Genomic DNA, 22,757 nt, shown 5'->3' with positions numbered 1-22,757 from the left:
GGAGGCTAGGGGATGTTGACCTGGTGTTGAATGGGGTACGGCTACCCTTGAAAGACCAGGTCCGCAGCCTGGGGGTCATTTTGGACTCCCAGCTGTCCATGGAGGCTCAGGTGTCAGCTGTGAGCTGGACAGCGCTGTATCAACTCCATCTGATATGGCGGCTGCGCTCCTTCCTTCCCGACCATCTGCTCCCATTGGTAGTACATGCCCTGGTCTCCTCTCGTTTAGACTACTGTAATGTGCTCTACGTGGGGTTACCCTTGAAGACGGTTCGGAAGCTGCAGCTGGTACAGAATGCAGCGGCTCGCCTGATTAAAGGCAGCCGCCGGCGAGATGACATCACTCCAGTGCTGAAGGAGTTGCACTGGTTACCAGTTGTTTTCCGGGCCAAATTCAAGGTGTTGGTTTTGACCTTTAAAACCCTATATGGTTCCGGCCCAGCCTATCTTAAGGAGCGCCTCCAGCAGCACAAGACAGGCCGCTTAACAAGATCAGCCTCGGATGGCCTTCTCTCTGTCCCATCAGCCAGGACAGCTAGACTGGTGGGGATGAGGGAGAGGGCCTTTTCTGTAGTGGCCCCCACTCTGTGGAACTCCCTCCCTAGGGAACTCCGTCATGCCCCCTCTTTAATGAGCTTCCGTCGTGCATTAAAAACGTGGTTGTTCAGGCAGGCATTTGGGGTGGGTTAGGGTATTTTAGAAAATGTTTTTATTGTAGAATTTTATTGTTTTATTGTATGTTGTACATCGCCCAGAGTGGCTGGGTGACCAGCCAGATGGGCGATTAATAAATTAAATAATAAATAATAAAGAGTTTAAAATGGAGTCCAACAGGGTCTTTCAAAGATGTGAAGAAGCTAATATGACAAGATCGAAGGATATCATTTTATAATATTCTTTCATTCTCATTCATTCATTCATTCATTTATTTTCTTGATCTCCCACCTGGCCAGTCACTTCTTCTTTTGAAGAAGATAACTATATAAGTTTTGAGATAAACTAAATAGGTCATTAAGAGTGCAATCTCGTGCATGTTTAGACAGAAAAAAGTCCTACAATTCCTAGCATTCCCCAGCCAGCCATGCTGGCTAGGGAATGCTGGGAATTGTAGGACTTTTTCTATCTAAACATGGATAGGATTGCACCCTAACTATATTTAAATAGGTACTTTGGGGAGAGAGGACATGGAACCTCTCGCTAAAATGTAGAAGTTGAAAGAGATGGATCAGAAGGCGCTGCAGTGATAGCCGAAGCCACAACTGGCAGGATCCCTCTACTGAGATAAAAATGATAAATGTAGCAATCCCATCCTCCCCAGCTCCTATCCTTTCTGACCCACTTGTAGTCAAGAGTATGAAAACACTGCTATCTAAAGTTTTGAACCAGTCCTCATTTTTCATTAGTTCTACCTTTCTTCAACATCTTGCCTGCAATAACTGTTTCCTCAGGTCCCTGATTTTCGGCCCACTACTCTGACACACAGCTTCAGTTACGCTGTCTGTTGACTAACCTCCTGAGTACGCCTTTCTCTCCTCCTCAGATCACAGAGCCCCTTATGTGAAGTTCTTCAGAGCCTCCTTTCTGATTAGCTTGCTCGTGTCTCAGTTTCCATGGCCCTTTTCTCCAGCCATCTTCTCCACTTATCATTATCTCCACTCTTCCAATGTTCAGCAATGAACACACAAAGGGGCTTCCAAGAACATGATAGCTAGCCCTGCCCCACAGATGCCACCATGTGATTGGCATCAGTCTGAAGGGAGCCCCTCATACACACAGCTGTATGAGCATAGGACTCCCTCCACAGTTCCCTATTTCAGACTGATGTCTAGGGGGCAGGACTAGTCAGTACGTTCTCCGAAGCCCCTTCATACATTCAGTACCCATGGGTACTGAACAGCTGTAGAGGGCTAATGTGTGCACCTTTCCTTTTCTGCCTCTGGACTCCTCAGGCTTTCCTACATTCTGGAAACCCTGTGTGCGGTTTTCATCCCAGCCAGACTGACAATTTCCCTTTCCATCACAAAATCTGAAAACTATTTTAGCCCTGTGCAGAAGTTCAAAGTGGAGATATGGACTTTTGTCTGTGTCTTGCACCACTCCTTTGTCCAATCTCCATGCACTGGTTGCCTAGGTAAACAGGCATGGTTTGTATATCCTATTTTTATGATGTAGAGATAACACCCAGCCAACTAGTTGATTCAGTTGAGCCTTCTAATGTATGGAAGTCAGGCAAGCCAACGGAGCTTCCACCATGGTCATGACTCCCCCACTCCACTCCACAAATATAGAGTTTTAATATCTGCACAGGGTTTTTGTCCCGAGCAGCTGAACTGTGCATGCCACCACTATGATCAGCTAATCAGTAGCAAAGGCTTCACCCTCACACACACAAAACAATATAGATTAAGATGTAAATGAGGGATTGAGCATGGATGAAGATGACTTGTGATGGAAACTAATGATGTAACATGTGTAGCTAATGCGTTCCATGTTAGCTACAAAGTTAGTTCCTGCAAAGTGAAAAGACATTTTATATAAACAACATCATTCAGATATGGAATTCACAATGTTTGGGGAATTAATCAAGGAGAAGCTACTTAAGAATTGCTAGGATAATTTTTTTGTTTGTTTGTTTAATTAAAATATTACCAGACCAGTTGCAAAAAAAAAGTGTTAACATCAGCAATGGAAATAGCCAGATACTGATATCAAAAATAGTTCTATTTGCTTAACAAATAGGTATAGAACTTGAGAGAATTACCCAAAATATGAAACTCACTAATTTTATTATCATCCATGTACATAGGCAAAAGCCAGATGCATGACATGAAAACTGGACACCATTTATTATTTTTGTTGGAATTCTTTCAAGGGGATAATACTTGTAAACCATTTTCTTTATTGTGATTCAATTTATTGGGGGGCTAATGGTTTTGGATTTAAAAATTCAATGGCAATGACATTGTGAACTTTTGATACATACATCAAATACCAGGCAGGAAGGAGACATTCAGTTTTAACTGTCTAAAAAATTATTGTGCCGGTCACTGATAAGTTTGCCCCATTCAACAATATTTTGTTCATTCTAAATACAAAAAACAAACAAACAAAAAACAATTCAGAGTACAGAGAGTCCTCCGAACTAAAACTGTTTACTCCAAAGGCAATTTGCTTTCTGCAAGAAACAAACCATATTTGTTCTTTTATGGACATCCTTAAGTTTTTAAAGAGATTTTTCTTAAAGAAAAACAGAGAGACCAGATTGTGTGTTAGAGTATTACAGTGACCTGTGATATGCAGAAGAAGAAGAAGGGGGAAGGGGGGGGCACACTTGGATCAATCATGAAACCTTCTACTAAGAAAGCAGAGGAATTACCTAATATGTAGTCTCCAGCACAGCCGATTTAAGTGTCCCATATACTTCGGAGTAACACACATGCCTATTTTCATTCAAGCAGACCATGCAAAGTACTGTATTACTGAACTATGTAAAACATATGTTCCCACATTGGAACAATATGTTGCCAATTTCCTGTGTATGCCATAGAAACAGAACACTTTTTATGAGCTAACATGATACTGTTTTATTAGCATTACAGTAGCACACAGACTTCCCAGTCAGGATCAGGACCCCGGTGTGCAAGGCTTTGTAGTAAAGTGGATTTTTTTTTTAAAAAAAGTAGCCCCTGCCCTTTACCAAAACATGGACAAGTCTGCAAACCCTTATTCCAAAAATGCATATGGAGACACACACCTCATGTATTAGGGATTCAACAATACCGAGACATGCTTGTTGAGAAATGAATGCATCACATACAACATCGTTCCTATGCAAAAAAGATCTCTGTGTAGGGAAAGAAATATTGCTAACTTAATGATCAATAAATAAAGCCACAGATTTGGAATACAAACGATTTTGCCACAGGCATAGTGCAATTTCAGTTGCTTTCCCAATCCATGTAGTCAGTGCAGTAAAATACATATGACTGTGTACATATATGTGTGTGTGTGGGGGGGGCATTCGCTTTAAACTGAGACTAGGGGGTTGGGAATGTCGCATATACAGTAATCCCAATTCCTCTTGCCAAATTAAGAGGGAGGAAATGAGCCCTTCAATACGTACACAGAACCAAACACATAGAACAAACGTGTTATTGTCATGACAACACCAGTTGTTGGAAATGAATGAGGAATTCTGGTCCCACTGAAGCCAGTGGCCAGGGAGGGTCCTACTGATTTCATTAAGAGCAGCATTTGGCTCATGAGTGTATCCATTTCTACAGGAGTTGGCCCTTTTCCCCCCACATACTGTATCACAAAATTCATAATAAGGAATACATTCAACCTTTAAAAGGCACACAGAGGCCAGCTCCCACAGTCTGGAGGGCCTACAGGTAGTGACATCTGGAAGCAGAGGAGGCAGGCTGTGGTCCAGTTTGTAGCCCAGACAGAAAACTCAGGCAACACCGTGGTTATGTGTAAATACACAGTAGGGCAGGGAACCTACTATGAAGCATACCTACTATGAAGTAGGTGTCATGACAAGCCAGCAGACAGCAGGAGAACAAGAAGGAAATTTCCTTTTTATTGATGTGTTTTAAATTGTTTTGCTTTTATGTTTTAATTTTATACACACACATACACACTGTGTGTGTGTGTGTGTGTGTGTGTGTGTATAAAATTGATGGCCAACCTGAGTACTATTTCTTACTGAGGCAGGATATATATTTAATAAATAAATGATAAAACAATTAAGAGAGTCTGGAAGCTCAGAGAGCACAGCAGTTTACCTCAGCAAAATCTGCCCACACACACGGAGAGCAGCAGGTTTTGTAGCTATGTACCTGGCAAAGACAATGAATTGGCTCTCTGGGGTCACATGACTATCACTATCTGATGCCCTCCAGTTGTAGTCCAACTCAGCTGCCATCACCGCCAGCCATGCTGGCTGGAGATGAGAGTTCTAGCCCAACACAGCTAGAGGGCACCAGGCTGGGCAAGCCTGGTCTATGAAGTGCACATGTTGGCTTGAGCGGCCACAAGATCCTGACCCTGATGATGCAGGGGTAGAAAATTGGTACTATTTTCTGTTGAGTTCATGGCTTATGCCTCACATTGCTTGAAACCAGAACGTAGGTCTCATGCAACCATGCATTTTCTCCTTTCTATAACACTCATCTTGGGGGCTACTTTAGATTATTATTGTATATCTGAGAATTAGTGGGATGACTCTCATGACTAGAATACAGCAATTGAAGGATATAACTTGTTCAAAAAGAACAGGAGGAACAGAAAGGGAGGCGGGGTTGTACTGTATGTGAAAAATACATATCTCTGCACAGGAATACAGGAGGATGAGCTTGGTAGCCCCATCAAGAGCATCTGGATCAAAATAAATGGAGCAAAGAATAAAAGGAACCTGGTGGTCGGAGTCTACTACCAGCCATTCAATCAAGGAGAAGACGAGGATGAAACTTTTGAAAAGCAAATAGCCAATGTTTCAAGGAAGCATGATGTAGTAGTAATGGGGGACTTCAATTTCCCTGATATTTGTTGGGAGACAAATTCTGCAAAACATGGCCCCACCAGGAAATTCCTGACTTGTGTGTCGGATAACTTCCTCCTACAGAAAGTAGAGGAAGGAACTAGAGGATTGGCTATCCTTGACTTGATCCTAACCAACAGAGATGACTAGGGATGTACGAAAGTCACTTACCTTTCCGCGGATTATGTTGATGTTGGGGGGGAGGCGTTCCGTCCCGCCCCCCAGAATCCTCGCCCGGGGGGGGAGGTGCTCCGTTCCTCCCCCCTGGAATCCTCCGCGGCCGGCTGTGCTCCGTGGCAGCTCCGTGGAGCAGCCGGCCAGGCCCAGCCAGGCCAGAGACACCTGCAGCCAGATTTGCGGCCGCGGAGGGTTCTGGGGGAAAAAAAAAAAAAAAACCCGCGTACACAAATGGCGGCGGCTACAGCCGCTGCCATTTGCGTTGCTTATTTTTGGCTGTCTTAATCTACATAAATATTTATGTAGACTATGACGGCGAAAATAAAGGGGAACGCAAATAGCGTAGCGGGCGCTATTTGCATCCCTTTTTGATTCACCGATTTAGCCTACAAACAGCCATAGCTGCCACCATTTGCGTATACGGTTTGTTTGTTTGTTTTTAACCCAGCCATGATAGGCTACGTAAATCTTTACGTAGCCTATCACGTCATTTTTTGTTTGCTTTTTTTAACCCAGCCATGATAGGCTACGTAAATCTTTACGTAGCCTATCACATCGTTTTTTGTTTTTTACAAGACAAATGGCGGCGGCGGCAGCCAGTCAGAAGACCAGCCACCGCAGCCGCCGCCGGAGCCACTGCTGCCCGGAAGATCCGCCCCAGGTAAGTCTCGTCCCAGGGGGAATCCACGGGGGGGCAGGGGGGGCAGGCCGTTCCGCCACAGATTTCGGGGGGCCGAATGCACTGGCATTCGGCCTCACCGAGATTCCTGGTGGAATTCTCTGACATCCCTAGAGATGACTTAGTTGATAAAGTAGCAGTTACAGGAACTCTGGGGGAAAGCGACCATGTTATACTTGAGTTCTTGGTTCTAAGGGCAGCAAAAGCTGAGTGTAGTCAAATGCGTACCCTGGATTTTAGGAAAGCTGATTTTAATAAACTCAGAACAATGATCAGTAAGGTCTCATGGCAAGCGACGCTAGCGAGAAAAGGAGTCCAAGATGGGTGGGAGCTTTTAAGAAAGGAAATTCTAAAGGCATGATTACAAACCATTCCAGCAAGAAGAAAAGGTGGAAGACAGCAGAAGAAGCCAATGTGGCTTCACAAAAAGCTTAGAGATGACCTGAAAACAAAAAAAGGACACATATAGGAAGTAGAAGGAAGGACAAGCAACAAAGGAAGAGTAGAGGCAGGTAGCACAGAATTGCAGGGACGGTGTCAGAAAGGCTAAGGCTGAGAACGAGCTGAGGTTAGCGAGGGATGCTAAAAGCAACAAAAAGGCTTTCTTCAGATACGTGCATATTAAAGACAGAGGAAAGAAATGGTTGTTCAGCTATTAAATAAGGATGGAAAAATGATAACACATGACAAAGAAAAGGCAGAGGTGCTCAATTCCTACTTTGGCTCAGTCTTCTCCCAAAAGAGGGTCTATGACCCCCCTGACAAAGGCGAAGTACAGGCTGAAGGGGCAGGATTGCAGCTTGAGATCGATAGACATATGGTCAAAGAACACCTAATTACTTTGAATGAGTTCAAATCTCCAGGGCCAGATGAACTGCATCCGAGAGCAATGAAGGAACTGGCAGAAGAACTCTCAGAACCACTGTCTATTCTCTTTGAGAAATCATGGAGGATGGGTGAAGTGCCAGATGACTGGAGGAGGGCTAATGTTGTCCCTATCTTCAAAAAGGATAAAAAGGAAGAACCTGGGAACTACAGACCAGTCAGTCTGACATCAATCCCTGGGAAAATTCTGTGGCAGATGATCAAGCAATCCATCTGTAAGCACCTTGAAAACAATGCAGTGATTACTCGAAGCCAACATGGATTTGTCAAGAACAAATCCTGCCAGACGAATCTGATCTCATTTTTTGATCAAATAACCTCCCTTGTGGACTGTGGGAAGGCTGTAGACATAATATACCTCGACTTCAGAAAAGCTTTCGACGAAGTGCCCCATGATATCCTGATGAGCAAACTAGCTCAAAGTGGGCTAGATGAAACAACGATCCGGTGGATCCACAGTTGGCTACAGAATCGGACTCAAAGAGTGCTTATCGATGGGATCTTCTCAAACTGGGGAAAGGCAACAAGCGGGGTACCATAGAGCTCAGTCCTGGGCCCAGTGCTCTTCAACATTTTTTATTAATGACTTGGAGGAGGAGGTGCAGGGAATGCTGATCAAATCTGCAGATGACACAAAATTGGGTGGGATAGGTAATACTTTGGAAAATAGAATCAAAATTCAAAGTGATCTGGATAGACTGGAGCGCTGGGCAGAAAACAACAGAATGACATTTAATAGGGATAAATGCCAAGTTTTGCACCTAGGAAAAAGAAACCAAATACACAGTTACAAGATGGGGGATATGTGGCTGAACTGCACTACAAGCAAGAAGGATCTTGGAATTGTTGTCGATCACAAGCTGAATATGAGCCAACAATGTGATGTGGCTGCAAAAAAGGCCAATGCTATTTGGGGCTGCATTAATACAAGCATAGCTTCCAAATCCCAGGAAGAACTAGTTCCCCTCTACTCAGCACTGGTTAGGGCTCATCTGGAGTACTGTGTCCAGTTCTGGGCACCACATTTTAAGAAGGATGCAGACAAACTGGAGAGTGTTCAGAGGAGAGCAACAAAGATGATCAGGAGACTGGAAACAAAGCCCTATGAAGAGAGACTGAAAGAACTGGGCATGTTTAGCCTTGAGAAGAGAAGACTGAGGGGAGATATGATAGGGCTCTTCATGTACTTGAAAGGTTGTCACAGAGAGGAAGGCCAGCATCTCTTCTCGATCATCCCAGAGTGCAGGACACGGAATCATGGGCTCAAGTGACAGGAAGCCAGATTCTGGCTGAACTTCAGGAAAAACTTCCTGACTGTTAGAGCAATACGAGAATGGAACCAATTCCCTAGGGAGGTAGTGGGTTCTCCCACACTGGAGGCATTCAAGACGAGGCTGGACAGCCATCTGTCAGGGATGCTCTGACTTGGATTCCTGCATTGAGCAGGGGGTTGGACTCGATGGCCTTGTAGGCCCCTTCCAACCCTACTATTCTATGATTCTATTATTATTTTTCAATGTGTGAATACAGGAACACCATTAGATAGTGCCTGTTTTCCTGCCTCAGATTTGTCTACACTATAAATATAAATCAGTTTCAAAATTATGTTGTGCCAATAATTCCTAGCCAAGAGACCTTCTGAAATGTGTGGGAGGCTAGTGAGATCTTTACCAAAGAACTCACGGATATCTACATCATCACAATTCCAAGTCTTCTTTGTAAATCAAGGATGGGCAGAAAGTAGATCTCCAGATGTTTTTGACTTCACCTCCCAGCATTCATGACCTCTGTCCATGCTAGTAGGGGCTTCTGGGAGTTGAAGTCCAAAACATCTGGAGATCTACATTGTGTCCACCTCTGTTAGGCACTATGGCAATTAAACATTTTCAAAGTTGCTTACATTTGCAATATGGATTTGCCCTGATTGTGCTGTTTTTATATCAGATTTTAGAGGGTTCACTATATGAATGCTTATAATAAATCAAGAATGACTTTATAGGAGGTGGCCATTCTTTTTTAATTCATCTAAGAGGATCATTATTTCAGACTCCTCAGTTCAAAACTCGGAATCCAGCAAGAGTTAAACAGCACTGAAATCACTGGAAATCAGCCTTTGGATGAACACTAACAGCCCATTTTGAATGGGATGCAGTGGTACTCACAGTGAGATAGAGGAAGGGGGAGAAAGAGAGATGAGAGGGTGGAGTTGGTAACACAAAAAAATGGAAATGAAATTAGCTGAAGAAATATGGAATTTGAGGAACAAAAGCAGTACTCCCAGACTGATAGAGGGAGCAGCGGTACACTTGTATCCATGTATCTTTTTTTGAGCTCTCTAAATATTAGATGAAAACATTAATAGGAGTTAAACCCGATTTTAATCACAACAACACCCCGAGTTCTAATCTCCTTCCCCACTTCTCTCCTGTGCAGTTTCCCCCTCACTTTCATAGCGTGCTTTAATGAGGTGAGGTTTCATGTTTGCTTTGGTGATAACCTCGGTTAATGGTAACAAAATCCCATTGTAAGAATTTCAAATGGTTTTAAATTCTGATTACCATAACAGTTATAGTTACCATTAAGTGTGGTTAGCATCACCATAGATGGAACCCTGTGCCATATCACACCATGGCAGGAGAAGGAAATTTGCTAAGGGAGAAAGGCGGAAGGAGAAGAAGGTGTACAAGGCCACAGTTCACTCCTGATCCCTAGCCATGGTTGGGAGATCAGAAATACTGTATCTTCACCAGGCTAGAAAAGGCAAAGAACGAAGACAAAGAGGGCAGGGGAAGAAGAGAAATAAGACACACATACAGAAATGGGGAGAGAAATACAGAAAAGGAGCAAGACAGGGAATCTTTCCTGAAGGGACAGGGAAATTCATTTAAAAACTATTAAATCCCTCTCCATCAGGAATTTCAGTACATTTATAGACCCCACGTAAAGTGATCTGCAGCCATGCACTTTTATTCATTTACAGCACAATTCTATATATGTCTTCCCAAACATGTTCATTGAGTTCAATGGGTCTTACTCCCAAGTGCCTTCCTTATTTATTACATTTATATCCTGCCATTTCTCCTCCTTAAGGAACCCAAGGCAGCATACATAATCCTCCTCCTCTCCATTTTGTCCTCACAACAACAACCCTGTGAGGTTGGTGGGCTGAGAGTCTGTGACTGGCCCAAAGTCACCCAGTGAGCTTCTGTGGCCAAATGGCTACTAGAACCCAGATCTCCTGACTCCTAGTCCAACACTCTATCCACTACACCACACTGGCTCCTTAAGATTGCATTCCTATACACCAGGGGTGCGGAACATGTTGTCCTCTAGATGTTGTTGGACTCCAATTCCCATCAGCCCCAGTCAGCATGGCCAGTGGTTGGAGAATGATGGGAATTGTAACCCAACAACATCAAGAGGGCCACACATTCCCTATCCCTGCTCTATATGCTTACCTGGGAGTAAGCTCTATTGAACTCAAAGAAGTTTACTTCTGAATGGACATGCACAGGATTTTGCTATTATTTTGCTAAAGAAATCAGTATCTCTACCTTGTTTCCTGCTTAAGCCTCCTGATTATCTGCAAAGAAAATATGATCTTTATCTCCTTGCTATCTCTTGGGTATTTATACTCAAGGAAGTCCTGAACCAAATGTTTCCTCCTCATTTTCAGGAGACTCAGTTTGACAAAGGGTTTGAAAATTCTGGATACTCTTGACATATACGTACTAGCCAAATAAAAGTCTGAAAACAAGATAGTGAACTGATCCTAACATTTTAATCTATTTTAAACCAATGCTGTTAAAAAGTTTTATCTTAAAATGCAATTAACAAGCTTGGCTACACAGAAAGAAAAAGGAAAACAATACCCATACAAATGTTACAGAATAACTGTCTAAAAAAAGGAGTTCATCATATGCTTTTTTGGGTAAAATATACGTAAATATATATATATGGAGTAAATGCCGGTTTGTTGTGCCAGAAGGTTTATAGAATTCTAGCCAAGATTTTTTGAAGCTCAAGAGCCTAATTTTAGGTTCCCAAAAGCATATTTAGTCACCTAAATAAGTGGTGTGATTTTTCTCTCTCAACAGTATTATGTACCATTGACGTCAATGGGAACTATACAACACTTGGTTCTTTTGAAAACTAGGCCAATAACCAAAAGGTCTAAATATGAACTTTATAGTCTAAAATTCCACTTCAGGGAATAAAGAACTATTATCTTTTTCCTGGGAAGGGACGTCTTAATTTAAACAGACGAAAATGTCAACTACAGCACTCTCAACAGGGGAATCTTTTGAGTCACCTGAGCCATCTCAAATCTAAGACAGGCCGCTCAAAGTGTGGTCAAACTGCTGTGTATTTCCAATATGGCCCAGAGCTCCCAAAATAAAAATGAATTATCATACCACCTACAACACAGAAACCGCTTTTCATCTTCAAAGCTGTTCACAATCATTAACTAATTAATCCTAACACCATCCTTAGAGCCCACGTGGATCGAAGAGCAGAATTACGTGCTGAAGCTTGCAGCTTGTGTGGGCCACAGCTGTTCATTAAATATGAGCAATAGGCACCATTATTTTATGGGCCTCTCAGATCTAGTCAATACAGCTGACTGTTCAGCAATGTCCAGGTGCTTTCCACTTTTATCTCCATGGAATGACTGTATGATGGTGGAGATCCCTCCTTTGACTTCTTGGTATTTAGTCAACATCAGGATGCTCAAACATGATGGTCATGTAAGACAACTTTCTCAATGTTGTGGGAAACCAATTTACACCCCCATTTTTGAACTAGAAGGGCTCAACGTTAGTTTATATGTGAAATGGTGTTAAGAAAGTACCCTCATATCGCATTATAGTAACATGTGACAATTTTGTGATTCTACCAGGTGATGTACCATTCACAAGACCACTTTATTACATAACTTGTGGTAACTGTCCCCACATATTCAACCTCAAAAATGAATATGTAAGGCCAAAATAAACGTTCTGCTAATCATGTATAGCAGAGCTATGTGCGACTGGCTTTCTTAGTTGAATGCAAGCATGTGCAGCCCCAATTTGGATCAGGACCATGTTGATTTGAGAAGGGGGATTTAAGCTTCCTCCTCCCTTTTTTGTCCTGAAATCCCACCCACACCATAGGTGGGTTGTTTGTTTTTAAACATCTCCACTGGAATTCATGGAGATGGGCTGTTGTTTTTGTAACACACACACACACACACACACACACCGCTTACTTAGGAAAGTAAGCTAATCACGCAGAATATTTAGTTTGGCCCTAAGTCAACCCTAAATCTTTGAAACTCAAGGAAGTAACTTTTCTTGAGTAGAAGGACCCATGGAAACAAAAATGACTTATGAAAAGACAGGGGGTTGTCCATTTTATTTCCTAGAATTGATAATCCCGAGTTACCTTAAGCACCATGTTTATATATATATATATATATATGTTGTTGTTCAGTCGTTCAGTCGTGTCCGACTCTTCGTGACCCCATGGACCATAGCACGCCAGGCCTTCCTGTCCTGCACTCTCTCCCGGAGCGTGCTCAAGTTCATATTCATTGCATCCGTGATGCTATCTAGCCATCTCATCCTCTGCCGTCCCCTTCTCCTTTTGCCTTCAGTCTTTCCCAGCATCAGGGTCTTTTCCAGGGAGTTTTCTCTTCGCATTAGGTGGCCAAAATATTGGAGCTTCAGCTTCATTATCTGTCCTTCCAATGAGCACTCAGGGTTGATTTCCTTTAGGATGGACTGATTTGACCTCCTTGCAGTCCAGGGGACTCGTAAGAGTCTTCTCCAGCACCACAGTTCGAAAGCATCAATTCTTCGGCGCTCAGCCTTCCTTATAGTCCAGCTCTCACAGCCATACATTACTACTGGGAAAACCATAGCTTTGATTAGACGGACCTTTGTCGGCAAGGTGATGTCTCTGCTTCTTACTATGCTGTCTAGGTTTGCCATAGCTTTCCTCCCAAGGAGCAAGCGTCTTTTAATTTCATGGCTACAGTCACCGTCTGCGGTGATCTTGGAGCCCAAGAAAGTAAAATCTGTCACTGCTTCCATTTCTTCCCCTTCTATATGCCAGGAAGTGATGGGGCCAGATGCCATGATCTTAGTTTTTTTAATGTTGAGTTTCAAACCAGCTTTTGCACTCTCCTCTTTCACCCTCAACAAGAGGCTCTTGAGATCCTCTTCGCTTTCTGCCATTAGGGTGGTATCGTCTGCATATCGGAGGTTGTTGATAATTCTCCCAGCAATCTTAATTCCGACCTCTGATTCATCCAACCCGGCATTTCTCATGATGTACTCTGCATATAAGTTAAATAAGCAGGGTGACAATATGCAGCCTTGTCGTACTCCTTTCCCAATTTTGAACCACTCGGTTGTTCCATGTCTGGTTCTTACTGTTGCTTCTTGACCCTCGTACAGGTTTCTCAGGAGACAGGTAAGGTGGTCTGGTACTCCCATCACTTTCAGAATTTGCCACAGTTTGTTGTGATCCACACAATCAAAGGCTTTAGCGTAGTCAATGAAGCAGAAATAGACGTTTTTCTGGAATTCTCTTGCTTTCTCCATGATGCAGCGAATGTTGGCGATTTGATCTCTAGTTCCTCTGCCTCTTCGAAACCCAGCTTGTACTTCCGGTAGTTCTCGGTTCGCATACTGCTGAAGCCTAGCTTGTAGGATTTTGAGCATCACCTTGCTGGCATGTGAAATGAGCGCAATTGTGCGGTAGTTTGAACACTCTTTGGCGTTGCCCTTCTTTGGAATTGGAATGTAAACTGACCTTTTCCAGTCTTGTGGCCACTGTTGAGTGTTCCAGATTTGTTGGCATATTGAATGCAGCACTTTAACAGCATCACCTTTTAGGATTTTAAATAGCTCGGCTGGAATACTGTCATCTCCGCTAGCTTTGTTGTTACTAATGCTTCCTAAGGCCCACTTGACTTCACTCTCGAGGATGTCCGGCTCAAGTTCAGTGACCGCACTATCATGGCTATCAGGGACATTCAGATCTTTCCTGTATAGTTCTTCTGTGTATTCTTGCCACCTCTTCTTAATCTCATCTGCTTCTGTTAGGTCCCTGCCTTCTTTGTCCTTTATCATGCCCGTCTTTGCACAAAACGTTCCCTTGAGATCTCCAATTTTCTTGAAGAGATCTCTAGTCTTTCCCATTCTGTTGTTTTCCTCGATTTCTTTGCATTGTTCATTTAAGAAGGCCTTCTTGTCTCTCCTTGCTATTCTCTGGAACTCTGCATTCAGTTGGCTATATCTTCCCCTTTCTCCTTTGCTTTTCGCTTCCCTTCTTTCCTCAGCTACTTGTAAAGCCTCATCAGACAGCCACTTTGCTTTCTTGCATTTCTTTTTCTTTGGGATGGATTTCGTTGCTGCCTCCTGAACAATGTTACGGACCTCCGTCCATAGTTCCTCAGGCACTCTGTCTATCAGGTCTAATCCCTGAAATCTATTCCTCACCTCCACTGTATATTCATCAGGGATATGATTTAGGTCATACCTGAACGGTTTAGTGGTTTTCCCTATGTTCTTCAATTTAAGCCGAAATTTTGCAAGAAGCAGCTCATGATCTGAGCCACAGTCAGCTCCAGGTCTTGTTTTTACTGACTGTATGGAGCTTCTCCATCTTTGGCTGCAAAGGACATAATCAATCTGATTTCGATATTGACCATCTGGTGACGTCCATGTGTAGAGTCGCCTCTTGTGCTGTTGGAAAAGAGTGTTTGCTATGATCAGCATGTTCTCTTGGCAAAACTCTATTAGCTTTTGTCCTGCTTCATTTTGTACACCAAGGCCATGCCTGCCTGTTATCCCGGTGATTTCTTGACTTCCTACTTTAGCATTCCAATCCCCTATGATGAAGAGGACATCTTTTTTTGGTGTTAGTTCTAGAAGGTGTTGTAGGTCTTCATAGAACCGATCAACCTCAGCTTCTTCGGCCTCAGTGGTTGGGGCATAGACTTGAATTACTGTGATGTTGAATGGTTTGCCTTGGATTCGTACTGAGATCATTCTATCATTTTTAAGATTGTACCCCAGTACTGCTTTTCCCACCCTTTTGTTGACTATGAGTGCTACTCCATTTCTTCTAAGGGATTCTTGCCCACAGTAGTAGATATGATGGTCACCTGAATTAAATTCGCCCATGCCTGTCCATTTTAGTTCGCTGATTCCCAAGATGTCGATGTTCAATCTTGCCATCTCATGTTTGACCACCTCCAGCTTACCTTGATTCATTGATCTGACATTCCAGGTTCCTAAACAATATTGTTCTTTACAGCATCGGATTTTCTTTTCACCGCCAGACACATCCACAGCTGAGTGTCCTTTCGGGTTTGGCCCAGCCGCTTCACTCTTTCTGACGCTACTTGGAAATACCCTCTGCTCTTCCCCAGTAGCATATTGGACACCTTCCGACCTGAGGGGCTCATCTTCCGGCGTCATATCTTTTAGCCTTGTGACACGTTCCATGGGGTTTTCTTGGCAAGAATACTGGAGTGGGTTGCCATTTCCTTCTCCAGTGGACCACATTTTGTCAGAACTCTCTGCCATGACCTGTCCGTCTTGGGTGGCCCTGCACGGCATAGCTTATGGCTTCACTGAGTTACGCAAGCCCCTTCGCCACAACAAGGCAGTGATCCATGAAGGGGATATATATATATATATATATATATATATATATGGCCAAGTTTGTTCCAGAGTTGTGGTAGTGGAGAGGAGCAAAGCAGGAGCTAATGGTCTGTGTGCACAAGCACACAATTTGTTCACAATACTCCAGAATCCTGGCTTATCATTCTGCATGAATGCAGCCAGTATAATCAGTTCCATATACCCATTCTTGGATTATGAAAGTTTGGCTATTTCTTAACAGGGTCTGAAAAAACATTTGGGGCCCACTACACACAAAAATCAGTTGTTAGATTTTCTTTTCTTTTCTTTTAAGCACAACTGTGGGAAAGAAACTGAATCAGAACAAATTGTAATGTACTGGCATGTGTTTAATTCTCCCATGGAGATTTTAACACTTTTAACCTTGGACGGGTTATGGCCAACCTTTTCATCACTGGCATACCTTCCATATTTAGGCTACACTGACTTGATTATTAATTCTACTACTGGAATCGGAATTGAGAGGTGTGATTATTAGGAGTGGCCAATCCAGAAAATATGATGCCTCCCAGCAGCTGAACACTGGAGTTGTAGGCCATCTTCAAGAAGAAGAAGAAAGCTTCCAACTTAATAAATCTACTATTTGACACAAACAATAACATTCTTTCAGATGAATCTTCGGACCTAAGAGCAGAATTCTGATTTTCATTTCACAGTCATAGAAACAGAACTAATTCCTTCCTAGTATTTTGAGGTATTTCTTACAGTCTTTTGATGTCTTAAAACAGCAGTGAATCCCTCAAGTCCCATCCCTTTCCAAGACCTTCTTAGTGCCAAGACTGAGATATTCATGTTGACAGAAGACACTGTTGACAGTGTATAGCTAAGATATCTGGGAGGAGGGAAAATACACAGACCCTATCCCATTGTGTGAGTGAATCAGTTTCCCTATTCACCGACTGGAGAAGATTCTAATACAGTTGATACATTCCCTAGCCCGATGTCAGGGGTGTTTCTGAGCACAGGGAGTGGGATAGCAGTTCAGATTCTGAAGGAGAACCATCAGACATGGGGGAAGTGTGTTCCCAGGCTAGTCCAGATATGAGTAGGCTGGCTTCTCAGGTTACAAACGTACAGATGGCTGAGTTTGAGGGTCCCACCTCACCCCCCTCTGTGAGAGGCAGCGAACAGGAGATGGACCTAATAGATGCCAGGCACAGCCGCAGAGCAAAGAGAGAGAAGGCAGGGGCAGAACTTATGGTCTACCCAATTGGCCTTGCATGAGAGGCTGAACTTAGAGAGAGGGACCCCCCCCCTTAAGTTAGGCTAGTGAGACCGCTTCCTTCCTCAAACAGCGGGCAACTCTCATAAATTCTATTTGGATCCCCTGAAGGCATTCCTTGTAGATGAAGAGTTTCTCTTGAGAATTTGCATCTGTATGACCCTGTGAAGTAATGGATTAAAAGCTGCAGACTGAAGCCTCTCATCTGTGGGCATTTAAAGGGAAGTGGGGGCTAAGGGAATCATGACACCCATCCCCTCCGCAAGATGAAGAAGCAGGCACCTCCTCTGCGAGGCAGCCTACAATGCAAGAGATTCACATGTGTAGGCCCTCTGACTCTTCTCCCTTCAAAGGCAGAGGAGAGATCAGAGCAAATCTGCACACCCATGGCAATACAAATGAAGTCCTCATGTCAGATGTTACCTTATGTGCATACAGAGGAAAACGAACACTCCTTCCTCTACCATACAGTGGGATGGACTGCTGGGTAATCATCTGAACTAGTCCTCTGTGCAGGCAAGAGCCCTTCTCAGTCTTTGCCGCTAACTCTCCATCTGCATTTTTGGCTAAGTCATTATGATTAATGACCACCCCCCTCGGGGGCTTGTCATTCTGATCTGGGTGAAGGCCCCCCACTTGGCTCACCCCATGGTGCTTGCTGTAATGTTCTAATGCACATGTTCTAACATACACACACACACACACACACACTTTTTTTACCTGTAGTGTCGAGAAATCTCCTCTTCTACCTGAGTGACAAAGTCACATTTGGTACACGAATGTTCTTTGCTTTCTTTGACAGTCAGCGGCCCGTCCACCCCTTGCAGGGCGTTTGCTTCTTGCTTGACTTCAGACACCTGGGCTTCATGTGTGGTTTCATAGTGAAGCAGGAGAACGTCTACATCAGGGGTGGAGAAAGAGCACTGGTGACACTGGTGCTTGACTCTGGAGCCTCCTGGCATCCCAGGGGACAAGTGCAAGAGCAAGAGAGCACAATGGGAACAATTACTTTTCCTGCAAGCAAAAGGATAAGTAATTTCTCCAAGGTGCTTTTCTGGACTACAGAGGCCTCGGGGGCAAAACTGACAGTGCTTAATGGTACACTTGTGAATGTTGTGTAGCTGCTGATAATGACGAAGAAGAGGCCCCACCACTATTACGTCTGGGCCGTGGCTCTTAGAGTACCTAAAATCACAAAACTGACAATTGTAGCTCGTCACCATGTTGTCCTCCACTCCTGAGCTGGAAAAGTCTTTCTTTTTGGCCACGCTAGAGCCCTTCTCAGTCTTTGCCGCTAACTCTCCATCTGCATTTTTGGCTAAGTCATTATGATTAATGACCGACCCCCTCGAGAGCTTGTCATTCCGATCTGGGTGAAGGCCCCCCGCCTGGCTCCCCCCATGGTGCTTGCTGTAATGTTCTAACAGTTTGAGCGAGCTGGAGGATTCACAACTAAAGCTGCAGAATTTGCACCAGTAGTAACTGGAGGCATCCGTACCGTTTTGTCTTGAGGATTCAAGAGGCTTGATGGGCACCGAATAACCAACCGGAGTGTCGTCTCCGGCTTTTATGGTGATCTTGTCCTGCCACTTTCCCAAATCTCCAGCCTCGCACGATCGAACAGTAGGACTGGACTTGCTTGAATTCCTCTCTGAGGCTTTGCTGGATTCAGAGGCAGGGAGACTGGATTTTATCTTGTTTGGGTGGGTCTGCAAGAAGTGTTGCTCCAGCTCCGTCGATGAATTGCCCATGTAGGTGAAATTGCAGAACTTGCAGCGGAAATATTTGGTGTTGCCCTGACAATCTGGAGTTTTGCGTCCAATGCCTATGAAGGTCCCACCTAAAGTCACCTACAAGAGATGAAAGAAGGGATTTTTTATTCCCAGGAAAGGGTACAAAATACGAATACTTAGAGGATATTAACCTGGGCTTACTTTCCAACAAACCACTCTGAAACAGAATATTCATGTTAGTCTTTCATCCCCAAAATAAACCCTTACTACTTACTAGGCAAACCTACAAATGCCTAGGATAGCACTTTGTTGGAAATACCATTTTTGCAGAAATAATCAATGGTAGGACATCCCTTGGCATAGGCCTAGGGCATGTGCTCAAGCTAGTAAGGAACAGCAGGAGGCAAAGGAATGAGTATTAGATGTAGATGGGTGAGTCATGGTAGTTCTTGGGATCGCGTGGACTGGATTCACTGAGAAACACAGAGGAATAAAGCATGGATATAAGAACTGGAGAATGATGGAAGCTGTCAGGAACGATTCTGAGTGTGTGAGATAGCAGCTCAGACTCAGAATGAGAGCAGCCAGAATTGGGGGAGGTTTCTTCCCTAGTGAGCTCAGATATGGATAGGCGTTCTTCTCAAGAACTTGGCTACAGATGGCTCAATCTGAAGCCCCCCCCCCCCCCGTTTCCTCCCCCATGAGAACCCAGGTCTTGCAGGAGGAGGAGGAGGAGTGTGAGGTGTGACATGAAGAATGCTAGAGTCCAGCGCAGAGCGAAGTGGGAAAAGTTAGAGGCAGAGCTCACACGTTCCACCCGGTTGGCTATGCGAGATAGCCTATGTAGGGGGGCACAACTGTAAGGGAGGGGCATCCCCCCCTAAGTTATTCTGGCCGGCAAGTTCTTGTTCAAACTGCGCGCAATGTCTCTAATTCCCACTTGTCTCCTCTATTTATATTCGTAATTGTTTGGCGTAACTGTTTTCTTTTGTAGCCTGACAGTCTCTGAGGATTTGCATTTGTAAAGAACCTGGTAGCTAACTAATAAAGTAGTGAGTCTGAAGCCTGGTGCCTTGGAATGTGTGACTGCGAACGGAGAGGACCCAGGAATTTGACAGAAGCCCTGCTGGGGGTCACCACAACACATAGGTGAAGTGAGGAGAAGCCAGCAAGACCATGAACTTTAAGATCAGCTGCAACAGAGGGAGCAAAATACTTCATCAAAATACCAACCCTACACCTAGATATCTCTATTGTTTAAGAACAGTACACAAATATAAATGGTTTTGGTTGAGAGAGAGAAGTCTGGCAGATGTGTGAGCAAAAAAAAAAAATCTCAATGTTAGCCTTTGATTTTCTTCATTCCTGTGCTAGAAATGTGGTCAGCACTAGGGTGCACTTCAACAACTGGGTATAATCCTCTTGTTGGATAAAACTGTATAGAAAAGTAGACCTGAAATAGTCAGTTTTTCCAAGGCATTGTGAAAGCACAGTGTTTTGTTTGCTGGCTGTTGAGTCGAGAGGTAATGAGTCAAGAGGTAATGTCTGCATTTACCCTTAGATGCATCAAAGTCAATGAGGTGACTTAAACCAAATCACTAGTAAGACAGAGACTCTGGCAGACGCTAACTGCAGCCTGCTGCAAGTGAGGGGTAACAAGTTAAAACTAATTTTAGCCCATAGAAAATGTCACACAATGTGTATTCAAGCACTCAAGGTTTCTTAATGTAGATGTCCCTCAAGAAAGAGCCCTAATTTAGCAAAATATAGGAAAACCACAATAGCAAGGGACAGCAAGTCTTTGCTGTGTCCAGAAAACATTACATCACTAGGAATTTATTGCGTAACTGTTCTCATGATCCGATGAACACCATTTCGTGGAAGGTAGGAAGCACAGCTCTTCAAACTTACATTAACGAAACCTTATGCTTGCATAGGAAATGGTACTGCCCTTCCCACGAGTGTGACACACATGTCTTGTGACACTGGAACATTTGCTACCCCTGGACATCTGGGCTGCAATCCTCCAGCATCTATTAAGCAGAAAATCCTATTCTTATCAATGGAACAATACTCACTGCAGGATTATAGTCTGGCTTGTAAACCAAAAGGGGCCAAAGCATAAATGGAAGCCAAAGTATGAATGGAAAGTGAGAGGGGGAAACCGCCTTCATAACTACAATGTCATCAACTGCTTTACTTTTTGTAAATGAGGCTGCAAAAATGTGCACGGTCTCCATTTTCCAGAAATTAATCCTTCAGAAACACTCAATACACACTGGAATCCACCCACCGGCTTCTCCAGTTTTCTCCTTAATAAGTAGACTTGTAACAGGAGGCTGGGATTCAGCAATTGCACCTCTTTGGATTTTTATCCCATACTGAAAGACTATAAATTTTCAGTGCACACTCCATAGTGGAAGAACAGATTTTCAGTCCCTCAACTGCAGAGTAAATCACTACTTTTCTAGGTGATTCTCTCAAAATACATTAGGCAAATAAAGTTATTCTTCCTCCCCACCCACAGCCCTTGCTCTGGCAGCTGTGCCATAAAGGAGCCACGTGATCACTGTTCATTTCAGAATTGCACCATATGGAAAGATTCAGATGCATACAGAACATGCAATGTAAACATTTTTTAAATGCATGTAATATAAACGCCTTTAGCCATTTAGCTGGAGAAAAGACGGTGCTTATACTTCTTACGTTGAAGAGCTAAACAGAGCCCACGTGGTGGGTCAATAAATTGCTAAATGGCATTCCAAAAAGAGTTGATTTTGGCCCCTTTATTTAAGTAAACATGATTTCAAATAAACTGGTTAAGACTTTTTTTTCCATTGTGAAGTTAATAAAAGCATCCTAAATAATGGCCAAAAAACAATCATTGGGAATGGAATAAACCAGGTCTCGGGAGGCTTGGACTCCTTAAAACAGGAGGCTGGCGCCAGGGGATTTCAATAATTCCTGGTACTTAAATGTTTCATGGCTGGCTCCTAAAAATTTAAATTATTTTTCCAGCCCTTATACAACCACTCAATCCAACATCAGGTGCCACAAGACTCAAGCCAGGTGCCCTGGGGTCAGATCCTGATATTTCCTGCATTAGCAGAGGCACTGGTTAGGAGAGAGAAAGATAGGCAGTTTGTGATGAGACCCTGGCACCCTAGCCTAGGATTCTTCATGTCCTGAGAATCAAGTTATCCCCTAGATCAGGGATGGTGAACCAGTGGTTGGATTGCAATTCCCATCATCCCTCACCATTGCCTATGCTGCCTAGGGCTAGTGGGAGTTGCAGTCCAACAGCATCTGGAGGGCCACACACTCCCGATCACTGCTCTAGGTTCTCTACAACTGAGGTAGGGAATCTGGTGCCCTCCAGATGTTTTGGCCTACAACACCCATAATCCCAGCTGGCTAGGGTTTCTGAGCGCTGGAGTCCAAAACCTCTGATGGGCACCAGGTTGCCTACCTCTCCTCTACAGTCTAGAGAACCAATCCCATGCCACTGACTGCTGCTCTCGAATCTCCTAAACTCCCTTTGTCTTAAGGCCAAACTAAAAGTTCCATTACTTTTATTTACTCTCCTGCAAGCATGTGTGGCTCTGATTCGGATCAGGACTGTGGTGCTTCGGGAGAGACATGTTTAAGCTCTCCCCCAGCCCCACATGTTTTTGTCCCAAAATTCCACATCCACCCACCTCCCCACAAAAGGGGGGGGGGGTTAAAAAGAAAGAAAAAAGCTCCATTGAGTTAAACTACCTAAAAACCTGCTTAGAATTGTTAGTGTAAGTGTTGCCTAAATGTCATAACAGCTGCTG

The 22,757-nt window shown here is 43.7% G+C and overlaps 1 protein-coding gene across 5 annotated transcripts in view; it reads right to left on the bottom strand.

The window, feature by feature from the left end:
- Window positions 1-22,757, bottom strand: part of TRPS1 (transcriptional repressor GATA binding 1) — a 326,129-nt gene that overhangs the window by 206,493 nt on the left and 96,879 nt on the right. For 3 of the 5 annotated variants that reach the window (XM_084848919.1, XM_084848917.1, XM_084848916.1), the window contains one exon: window positions 17,927-19,056. In XM_084848919.1, the coding sequence (XP_084705045.1) occupies window positions 17,927-19,056 (1,130 nt within the window). The remainder of the gene's footprint in view (window positions 1-17,926; window positions 19,057-22,757) is intronic. The other 2 variants (XM_084848921.1, XM_084848920.1) reach the window with 1 other exon arrangement.

This window comes from Heloderma suspectum, chromosome 4 (assembly GCF_057233095.1).
Source record: "Heloderma suspectum isolate Gila_16-S chromosome 4, 16-S_ref, whole genome shotgun sequence".
In the NCBI taxonomy this organism is placed as follows: domain Eukaryota; kingdom Metazoa; phylum Chordata; class Lepidosauria; order Squamata; family Helodermatidae; genus Heloderma; species Heloderma suspectum.
This window is presented reverse-complemented; position numbering and strand designations above follow the sequence as displayed.